Genomic DNA, 10,516 nt, shown 5'->3' with positions numbered 1-10,516 from the left:
CTCTATCATGTGTGTTTGGTAACTAGTCACAGGACACACCACCTGCTGACATACAGGTGGACAGACATTGGCAGCTCCAAGTCAGAGTTCTGCAGACTTTAGGGCAGGACCTCTGGACCCCTCCCTCCTTTTCCTGTGCCACTGCTGCTTTTGCCCTGTCCTCCCCTTCCATCCTACCGCTGGGGCCTTAACACAGCCCCCAACTCCCCCACTGAATGGCGGAAGTACCAGAGACCGTGGGTGAAAGGCAGTTCCAAAAAGGGGATCTTCATGCAGCAGGGTCTGGCTTGGGACTTAAACCTCACCCTAGGCTGGTGTCAGCCTGATCTTGGTCTAGAGGTCTCAAGGGTTCTAGGAACAGCCCTTCCAGAAGCGCACCTGCAATTTCACCTGCCACTTTGAGTCACCCCAGTCCCTACAAGACTTGGGCCCTGGTATCAGGAAAAGACAAGCAGCCTGGGCCAGAGGCTTCCTATCAATATGGGAGAGAAGGCCTGCTCCAAGCCTCAGCCCCCCTCCTCCCCAACTCTACCCCTCTCCTTCCCCCTCCCTGCTAGTCTTGCCCCAGCCACAACCAGAGCCATTCTTGGCATCTACTACATCCGGCAAGGTCAGCCACTCCCCCAGGCAGGGGCACTCCTGTGTGGCATGATCAGGACTGAACGGGGGGGTGTGTGGGGGGGTGTCCCTGGGCCCTTTGACAGCACTCAGTTCTCTGGTCACAAAGGGTTCTGAGTAACCTGGTGTGGGACATGTACAATCAGAGGGAAGAGGAAGACAGGGAGGGGCTGAAGAATCAGATCAGGGAAGACACACAAATGAACACAAGTAGCCAGTAGCTAGTGGTCTCAGGTTGGAGTGTCGCAGGAACTTTATAAAATCCTGTAATGTGGATTTTTTTTTTTTAACGACTTGTGTGACTTATAATCTGAAACAAAGAAAACTCATCTTTGGTCATCTTTGTGTTCATCATGAAATCTGTGCAAATACAACTACATAAAAACATGAAATTCCACACAGGAAAAATTACAACAAACGTGAAAAGCACAGAGACATCCGGATGGGACCTCACACCCAAATCTTTGAGAAGTCCAGGGATCCACCTCCCAAAACAGCCCTCTGGGAAGACGTCAACGTGAACAGCTATGTGAGGGCCACCCATGAAAGGTCATTTCTGCAGCTGACCAGGAACACCTCTGCAATCCAGTCACACGGCTACAGGTCAAGACCCAAGTGTTACTGCGCAATCAAGACTGAGGGCTTGGACAGAATGACCATTTGGCCAGAGCCATAGAAGAACCCAGGAGAGAAATACACAAGCACTGGTCATCTAAGAAAGTTACAACAGTGCCTAGCCAACCTGTCCCCAGACTGTCTGTATCCGAGTTCATACTGTCCACTCCCAAGCCCAGCCGGCTGCCCCATGCCACATCTATCTAGTTATTCTCATCAGCACCCCAGCCTCCCAAATTTATCCACTGTCTCCACCCATCAGCACTGCTCTGATTCCAACCATCCACCTCTAGCCTGGAGGCCCACAGCACTCAGCCTCCCTGCCCTGCCCACCCCTGCTCCCTCATTCCCTGGACAGACCCTTTCTTCCCAGCGTCAGGACCAGAGGCTAGGCTAACAATTGTAGGTGCACTTTCACCCTCACAACCCACTCACCAGGTTCTGCCCGGTCCTCTGCCTGGTCCCTCCACAGCACTGGCCCCAGCTTCCCTCAGGGCCTTTGCACGTATTAAGCCCTGTGCTGCCTACCAACAGGTGGCAGGACCAAGGGCCACAAGCACCTGTACCACCCAAACCACCTGTGCCTTTTCGCCACTTGAGTGAGCACGAAGGTGACAAGCTTAGCTGCACCACCTCCAACGCAGCTGCCTGCCTCACTTAGGCCATCCCCTCCTCCTCGGTCCAGACACTATGGCCCCCTTTGCTTAGCATTTTGTTTCATGATCAAGTCTTACCCACTGCACGGTGGGGAAGCCACAAGATCAAAGATCACACGAGTCTAGCTGTGGACTGTTACCTCTCCAGGGAATCAATACTCTATCCCGAGATGGGACCTTAGCTGAAGGGTCTCAGCAACTGGCCTGAGGGTGGACACATGAACCAGGCTGGCCAATAAAAACCATCCCTGAGACTTTGGTTGGAAACTGTAGGTTGGTCATCAACCCTCACGTCCTGTACAAAAATAATCACCAAGAGTACAGCGGATGAGAACAGAAAGAGGAAAACTGAGTTTGGAAGAGGCCTCCGCGTCCCAGGACCAGTCATGCCTGAAGCCTGAGAACACTAGGATGGTTGCAATCTCATCCGCCCCAACCCTGAGGTTTTCTGCAGCTTCCGATCGCTCAGCCTCACCCCAGCACCTCTCCAGCACACAGCTCTCAAGGAAATCAACAATGCCGGCAGTGTGGGGCGAGGACGACCAGAGGGTTGAAGGGGGGGCTTCTGGAATGGCGGAAAGAGAATGCAAGCGGGAGAAAAAGCGAACGGCTGCACAGCCACGACTGGGATCTGAGACCACGGAGCCCAAGGACGCCAAGGGTACCCGGGAGGAGGCTGGGGTCGGCAGGGACGCCAAACCACGGCCCGAAAAGGTGGAGGTTACTTTCTGGGGTGAGGATCGGGCCGGGGTAGCCAAGAGGAGGCCATGGGCTGAGCCTGCCCACCACTAGCGCGGGCCCAACTGGGCCGCCGGACTACTCCCAATGTGCTCCAGAAGACGGCGGCACGCCGCCTCAGCGACGGGATGGGTCGTGCGGCAGGAGCCTCATTCGGACGCGGGAAGGCTGAGGGGCAGAGCCCCGGCCGCCCCGCGGGCCCGGACCCCCGCCCCGACCAGCCCTGGTGGCGCCGCTCACCGCCTGACGGTGTCCTTGGTGACAGCTTGAAGTCGCAGAGCCGCTCCGCACCGCCTGCTCCCGCCTTCCGACGCACGCTGAGCTGCGATTGGAGGGGAGGCTGGCTCCGCCTACCTCGCGCACGCAGACGGCGGAAGGCCGGGGGTCGCCTGCGGGGGGACTCTAGACCCTCGCGGAGGGCTGCCCCCAAGTGTGTGAGCCCGTGAAAATCTCCAGTGTTATACTACCCTCTGTTATACTACTCAGTACACGTTTTATTTGTTAGTTTACCTCAACCAAACTCTCTGCGAGCGGGTTCTCTGGGCCTGAGATGGGACACCGAAGGTTCTGAGTCACGCACTCTAGGCCTGGCTCCTGGCTCTGACCCTAACCCTGCCTCGGTCTGTGGCCCCTTGGAGACAAGCCCCTTGTTTGGCCCGCCTACACCGCCGTCCGCACGACTGCGAATGATCATAGCGGCCCGCAAGTGACGCGGCCTGCATCTGCCCCACTTAAATATGGCGGTGACACCGCCACACGCCCCGCCCCCCCCCGCTTCCTGGACTCGCGGGCGTCCCCGGAAGTGACCGGCCCGGCCTGCACGAACGGAAATACCCGAACCAAGCCGAAGGAGCCCGATCCCCAAGTCCCAGCGCGGAGCAACGTGGGGCGGTGGCGGCGGCTGCGCAAGCGCATAGCGCAGGCCGGGCGGGAAGAGCCGAAGCAGGCAGGCGACGGAAATAGCCGAAGCGGTGGGGCGCCCGAGGCCGTTGCGGACCTCCGCGCCGAAGCCGCTGCTGCCACGGAAGCCGGCCCTCCTATCTAGTACACGGCCACCGCAGCCCCCGCCTCCCCGTTCCGCCTCGAGCCGCAGAGCCCTCGCGAAGAGAGAGAGTGACCAGGCTCAGGGACACGGCCTGAGGACCCCGCGTCCGCAGCCGAGCCTGAGGACGCCGGAGCGGACGGCCGAGAGGAGGGAGCGGCGAGTGGGGGCGGGACCGAGTGAGCCCGAGAACAGCCGAGCGGGCCCGAACGCCGCCGAGCGGGCCCGAGGCGCCGGGCCAGGCCAGAGCCGACTACGGGAGCCGACGCGGGCCGCGCGGTGGGCGCGGAGCAGCGCGGCAGGCCCGGCGGGCGGCGGCAGCAGCCAAAGAGGCCGCGGCGGCGGGTCCGAGTGGCGGAGGCGGCGCGGGCGGCGGCGGGGGGCCGGGTGGCCGGGGTCCCGGGCCCCGCAGCGGCGGCAGCGGCGGCGGCGGCAGGATGATCAAGCTGTTCTCGCTGAAGCAGCAGAAGAAGGAGGAGGAGTCGGCGGGCGGCACCAAGGGCAGCAGCAAGAAGGCGTCGGCGGCGCAGCTGCGGATCCAGAAGGGTAAGGGGAGTCGGGGGATGGGAGTGGAGGTCGGAGGTCAGAGCCTGGCTCGGGGTGATACGGGAGTCAGGTGTGGAGTAATGCGGCTGCCAGGGGTCAAAGGTGTCAGAAACGGGGAGGCCGCGGATGTGGGGATCGGAGACCAGGGCCTGGGGGCCGAGGGGCCGGGGGTGGGGTTACAATATAGCCACCAAAGTGGTCGAAGGTAGGGGGACCGAGCAGGGGGCACTGAGCGTATTCGGAAAGCTAGGCGTCTGATACTAGGGACCGAGAATCTGAGGATGGCAGCGGAAGGGGGAGACGGGAACCTGGGCGACAGGAAGAGGAGATATGGACAGTGAGGCCGAGGATTGACGATCGGGGTGGGAGATTTAATGTATTAACGCTAGAGTCACTGGGAATCAGAGTCAGGCCTGGTGAAGTGGGTTCTGGGGCCTGGATGTCGTGGGTCTGGGGGAGTCACATGTCAGTTTGGGGTGACAGGAGGAGGGAGGAATACTGGGTGCCGGGGATTATAGAGATAGGAGTAGGGTTGGGTTCAGACCATCCTGCTAGAGATGCTGGAAATCTTAGGCTCAGAATAGTATAGGGTAGGAGGCTTGGGAACTCACAGATCTGGAGGTCAGATGGGAGGATCCTGAGTTTAGGATGACAAGCAGAGAGGAGTGTATGGACAGTGGAGGCCAGGGATTGGGGGTGGTGGTGATTTAGGGTGAGGAAGGGGAATAAGATCCTTGCATCTGGGCAGACAAGTAGAGACTCCTCTAAAAAGCGGAGGTCACGGTCAGGATGCTGGGTTTGGGGTAGTCAGAGTCTCTTGGGGGGCACATAGGAGTGGGAACATGTATGACTGTGGATTCAGAAGAGTTGGAGCTTACCCTGGGCCAGGAGTTCAAGCATGTCTGCAATGTTCCATAGATATGGAAGAGTCTACCTGGAGACGTGAAGCAGGAGGAGCAGGGAGAGGGTGGGGGATGTGGCCCACTGCCCAGGACAGAACCGGGGTCCTGGGAGAGGCTGTGGAGGCTCTGCTGGCACCTGCTCTGAGCACCCCCTCTCTCTCCCTTTCCCGGCCTGTTTCCCTTTTCTGCTGTGAAAACCCAGACATAAACGAGCTGAATCTGCCCAAGACGTGTGACATCAGTTTCTCAGATCCAGACGACCTCCTCAACTTCAAGCTGGTTATCTGTCCTGATGAGGTGAGGGCACGCTTAACTGGATTCTCAGGCACGGCAGGTGACACCACCTCAAGTTGGCTGGTTCACCTGCCAGGCCTTGCAGAGTGGGGTTCTGACTCCTCTCCTCTTCCTTCACAGGGCTTCTACAAGAGCGGGAAGTTTGTGTTCAGTTTTAAGGTGAGTCTCAGGTGGGCAGGGGTGGCTCCCTGGGCTGAGGAAGCAACAGCTGAGGCCCCAGCCAGGCACTGCTGTGCACCTATCCACCTGCCCTCTCTTCTCCTGGAGCCAGGTGGGCCAGGGTTACCCGCATGACCCCCCCAAGGTGAAGTGTGAGACGATGGTTTATCACCCCAACATTGACCTCGAGGGCAACGTCTGCCTCAACATCCTCAGGTGAGGGCGCTGGCCCTCCACTACGCTGCCCAGCCCTGCCTGCCAGGCCCCCTTCGTGACCTTGCACTATACCAGTCTCTTTCCCTTCCCTCCTCCTCGTGGTCTGTGTGTCCGTGTCTCGTCAGCTCTGCATTTTCTTCCTCATGGCTTGACCTTGGCTTTCTGGCCTGTGCTTCTCTGCACCCTCCCGCTAGCATTTCCCGACCGTGCTGTCCCATGCCCTGGGCCTGACCTGTCTGGTCCCAGCAGGGCCTGTGGTGGCTGCCCGCTCACCAGCCCCTATCATGATGCTCTCTGCCCACAGAGAGGACTGGAAGCCAGTCCTTACGATAAACTCCATAATTTATGGCTTGCAGTATCTCTTCTTGGTGAGTAGGGGTCGGGGTGGGAGGGCAGCTGGGGAAGGTTGGCCCTCTGCCTTCTGGGCTTGTTGATCTCCCGCCCCTCCGCCCCCCCATACCGGCCACAGGAGCCCAACCCTGAAGACCCACTGAACAAGGAAGCCGCCGAGGTCCTGCAGAACAACCGGAGGCTGTTTGAGCAGAATGTCCAGCGCTCCATGCGGGGTGGCTATATCGGCTCCACTTACTTCGAGCGCTGCCTGAAATAGGGCTGGCGCATACCCACCCCTGCCAGGGCCACCAGCCCCGGCGTCCCCTGCAGATATTTATTGGGGGCCACAGGTGGGGGGACATGGGGCGGCCGGTGGGGGAATCCCATGCCCTGGCCGGCCACCCCTCCCTGCTAACCCGCTCCTAGTTTTTTTTTTTTTTTAAACCACCATGTGATTAAGGTCGGCGCTGCCTCCCCCGACCCGCTCAGCGATGGGAAATGAATTGGCTTGTGTAGCCCCCCGCTGGGTGCTGTCCAGCCCCACCCCCTACTCTGAGCTCTGGGGTGGGTGGCCATGGGGATTTGGGTGGCTGGGGACCCGGCACCCCACCCCCTCCACCACTGGAGGTCCCACCAGGCTATTAAAGGGGAATGTTACTGCATGGCTTCCGCCTCTTCCTTTTGTGGGGTGGGAGGGGCAGATGATGGCCGCCAGAGCTCCTGCAGCAAGAGTGGTGGGAGTTGTGTGCTCACCGGTGGTATGAGGGGACTCCCCCCTCGGGCAGGGTGAGATGAATCCCACTCTGGGACAAAGGAGGGGCAGGATCCAGTGACCACTGGCTTCCCGGCCAGTGAGCCGGCACAGGGTCTAAGCCCGCACTGTCTGCTGTTCTGCCCTCCTGCCGGAGGAGAACTGCCTGGTGCCACTGGGTACCTGAGGTTCGGAAACATCAGCGCGAGTTCTGGGTCCCTCGGATGAGCAGGGCTCTACAGTGGGTGACGTGGTGGGGTGCAGGACCACCGGGTGGCTGGAAGGAAGGCGCCCGAAAGGGCACCAAGCCCACGGGGCCAAGAGGGGACAGGGCTCCGCTCCCTTAAGCTGGACTTGAACCCGCGGAATGCCAAGCTTGCGGCAGCGAGACGGAAGCTGCGGCGCATGCGCTTGTGGCCGGCACGTTCCTCGGCGCGTGCGCACGCGCGTTCTTGTCCCCGCCCAGTATTCCGGGCGCCGGCGGGGCGTGTGACGTCAGGTGGTTTAATCCGGAAACGGCGGTGACGGCCGAGGCGACAGAACCGAGGGGCTGTCGTTGGTGGGCGCTCCAGGGCTCTGAACGAGAGAAGCGTGACCCGGAAACGGAAGCGAGTCCCCATCCCAACTCCGGTGAGTCGCCCCTACTGGGGTGCGGGCCCTGGGTGGGCGCGTGGGCGGCGGCGTTCGAGGGCCTCGCCCCTCCCTTGGACCCTCCCTTATCCTCTGGGTCCCCATGCTGTTTTGCCTTCGGTGCTCAAGGCCCCGAAAGGCCCCCAAGAGTTTACTAGGTGGACAAGGCACCCCATCACCTAAAATCCCGCCCTCTGTACAGGGGTCCCCAACATCCCCCAGCCTTATTCTCCGCACCCAGATTCCCTCAGCATTTAAGCCCTCCGCCCTAAACTGAATGCCATCCACGCGCTGTCAGCTTCGGAGCCCCCACATCGACCCTGTCTGTAGCACTTGCGGCCTCCAGCTTCTCATGTTAGGCACCCTGTCAACTGGCCTTTCCTTGGCGCTCCGGGTTCCGAGCCCCCTCTCCCCGCGCCCGTCCCCCTGCTGCATGTGTGGAACATGGTTATCTCCAGCCTAGGTCCATTGGACATTCTAGGGTCTCATCCTAGAGTCAGGAGGAGATTGCAGCCCAGGACCTCTGTAGGGGCACTGTGGGGTAAGAGGAGCTGGGGTGGCTGTGGCTCCCCAAGTTCCAGGCTCCACTCTTTCGCCTTTCCATTCATTCGTTTTCTCCCGGCTCACCCTTTTCCGTTTTGTGAGTCCTCGTCTGTCCCCGCCCATACACAATGTGACCCCAGCTGTGCCTCACACCACCCTGCAGCCAGGTTTCACGCTAGCCCCAGGCTTACTGGTAGGCTCCTGCTGCCATGGACCTGTTGTTTGGGCGGCGCAAGACGCCAGAGGAGCTGCTGCGGCAGAACCAGCGCGCCCTGAACCGGGCCATGCGAGAGCTGGACCGTGAGCGACAGAAGCTCGAGACCCAGGAGAAGAAAATCATCGCGGACATCAAGAAAATGGCCAAGCAGGGCCAGATGGTAAGCTTGATTGGGAACAAACTGGGACTCTAGGCCAGGTGCCGTCACTTGGTCAGACCCTGGAGCTGCAGCAAAACAGGACATGTGTTCTAGGGAAATGGAATGAAGGGTTCGGGTGGGGCTTTCCTTAGTTTCAGAGTCCAAAACTGCTGCCTCTGTGGAGTTGGTATTAGAGCCTTGAGTAATTAAGAGAGCGACCCTGCGAAGAACAAGTGTCAAGTGTGTCAGAACAGCACATGTTCGGTGAGGGAGTGATAGGGAAACTCAAAACAGTGGTCCATGCCAGACCACTTAGAATCTTGGTTGACAGTGGGAGCTGAGGGCTGAGTTAGAAGTAGTTACTTCAATAGATGTGGTCTGGGATCCACTTGCCCTGAGGGCCCAACTAGCAAGAGATGGCTGAGTTTTGGCCTGAGCAGCTTGTTTGAGGAGGTGCCATTTCCTGGGATGGGCAAAGCAAGGAGGAGCTTTGGGGAGGAAGTCACAGCTGAGGTTGGATACATTTGTATGTAAATCGGGATTTGGTTCTTGCCTGTGAGGTGGAGGGGGAGATCTTTGGCCAGGATTGAAATTCAGGAATGGGTGTTGACTAGACATGGAAGAAAAAAGATTCCTGAAGGGTGGGCCCTGCTTTTCTTCTGGATTCATGGACAAGAGAGATGAGAAGCCTACAGAGGAATCTGTGCAGCGGTGACTTGAGACACATGGGGGTAGAGGGGAGCAGTGAGCACTGGGGCAGGTCCCCAGGAGCCCCTGAACGCCTCAGTGGGCACACCCCCAGGTCTCCCTTCCTGCTCTCTGTCCCCTCCTCAGGACGCGGTCCGGATCATGGCGAAAGACCTGGTGCGCACCAGGCGGTACGTCCGAAAGTTTGTGTTGATGCGGGCCAACATCCAGGCTGTGTCCCTCAAGATCCAGACACTCAAGTCTAACAACTCAATGGCACAAGCCATGAAGGGCGTCACCAAAGCCATGGGCACCATGAACAGACAGGTTCGCCTCTCCCCATCCCCCCTCCCCCCTGCTGACATTGGGCCCAGACTCACCCTCCTCCCACTTTCAGCTGAAGTTGCCCCAGATCCAGAAGATCATGATGGAGTTTGAGCGGCAGGCAGAGATCATGGACATGAAGGAGGAGATGATGAACGACGCCATCGATGACGCCATGGGGGACGAGGACGATGAAGAGGAGAGGTTCGGAGACAGCTGGCAGGAGGGTGGGGAGGGATGCCTGGCTCTGCCCGATTCTCACGAGCATTCTCTCCTTATCTAGTGATGCTGTTGTAGCCCAGGTCCTGGACGAACTGGGGTTGAGCCTGACAGATGAGCTGTCAAGTGAGTGTTTACACCTTGGGCCCTGTGTTAACCCTGTGACCCAGCCACCACCTCCCTCTCCCTGCATTATTCCCTTCTGCATGGGCGCTCTTCCTAACCCCCACTCTTTGCAGACCTCCCTTCCACCGGAGGCTCCCTCAGCGTGGCTGCCGGTGGAAAGAAAGCAGAGGCTACAGCCTCTGCCCTGGTGGACGCAGACGCAGACCTGGAGGAGAGGCTCAAGAACCTTCGAAGGGACTGACTGCCCGTGCTGCCCCAGGGAGCCAGTGGATGGCCTAGCATTTTCATTGTACCTTCTGTAATAAAAGAGGTTGGACACTAGTTCTGGGCCTGTGCGACTGGCCTGACGTGAGCAAGGCTGGGTTAGGAAGTCATTCAGGAGGCTTGGTAATGTGCCAGTCACTCAGGGTGTGGGATAGAGGGCTGGAATGGTTTCACCTGGGCAAGCCTACCAGGTCCTCAGGAGGTGACGGTGAGCTGCGAACACTGGCCCAGCACCCCTCCTGCCTCAGCCTCAAGGCTAGCACTCCCAAAGATGGTAGGTCCCCCCAGATCTCTTGCCTATACCCCAGGGATACAGTACCCAACTTTATTAGCCCAGTGGAAGTCTCAGCCCACCCAGCTCGCTGTGATACCCCATCTGGTTATAAGAAATGTTCTGCCCCAGTCCAGGGTGCAGCATGCACCTGGGGATTCCCCTGCCTGCCCACCATGTAACCCTCCCCAGACACCAGGTGGCTAAAGACACGTGCCCCACCCCC

At 59.4% G+C, this 10,516-nt stretch overlaps 2 protein-coding genes across 4 annotated transcripts; both read left to right on the top strand.

Annotated features, from left to right (window-relative positions):
* Positions 1-3,992: 3,992 nt before the first annotated feature.
* UBE2M (ubiquitin conjugating enzyme E2 M) lies at positions 3,993-6,781 on the top strand. 2 transcript variants are annotated; one of them, XM_070772439.1, is made up of 6 exons: positions 3,993-4,215; positions 5,320-5,414; positions 5,532-5,570; positions 5,683-5,786; positions 6,036-6,154; positions 6,256-6,781. In XM_070772439.1, exons 1-6 carry the CDS (start codon positions 4,107-4,109, stop codon positions 6,267-6,269), a joined length of 480 nt encoding a protein of 159 aa, XP_070628540.1. In that variant the 5' UTR covers positions 3,993-4,106; the 3' UTR covers positions 6,270-6,781. The 2 variants fall into 2 exon arrangements, with proteins under 2 accessions (XP_070628540.1, XP_019833725.1); XM_019978166.2 differs by having other exon boundaries at positions 4,010-4,215; positions 6,091-6,154.
* A 564-nt stretch (positions 6,782-7,345) lies between these two features.
* CHMP2A (charged multivesicular body protein 2A) lies at positions 7,346-10,076 on the top strand. 2 transcript variants are annotated; one of them, XM_019978164.2, is made up of 7 exons: positions 7,369-7,500; positions 7,982-8,041; positions 8,207-8,420; positions 9,234-9,413; positions 9,484-9,614; positions 9,694-9,755; positions 9,869-10,076. In XM_019978164.2, exons 3-7 carry the CDS (start codon positions 8,253-8,255, stop codon positions 9,994-9,996), a joined length of 669 nt encoding a protein of 222 aa, XP_019833723.1. In that variant the 5' UTR covers positions 7,369-7,500; positions 7,982-8,041; positions 8,207-8,252; the 3' UTR covers positions 9,997-10,076. The 2 variants fall into 2 exon arrangements, with proteins under 2 accessions (XP_019833722.1, XP_019833723.1); XM_019978163.2 differs by lacking the exon at positions 7,982-8,041 and having other exon boundaries at positions 7,346-7,500.
* Positions 10,077-10,516: the final 440 nt, after the last annotated feature.

Source organism: Bos indicus, chromosome 18 (genome assembly GCF_029378745.1).
Source record: "Bos indicus isolate NIAB-ARS_2022 breed Sahiwal x Tharparkar chromosome 18, NIAB-ARS_B.indTharparkar_mat_pri_1.0, whole genome shotgun sequence".
Taxonomy (NCBI): Eukaryota; Metazoa; Chordata; class Mammalia; order Artiodactyla; family Bovidae; genus Bos; species Bos indicus.
This window is presented reverse-complemented; position numbering and strand designations above follow the sequence as displayed.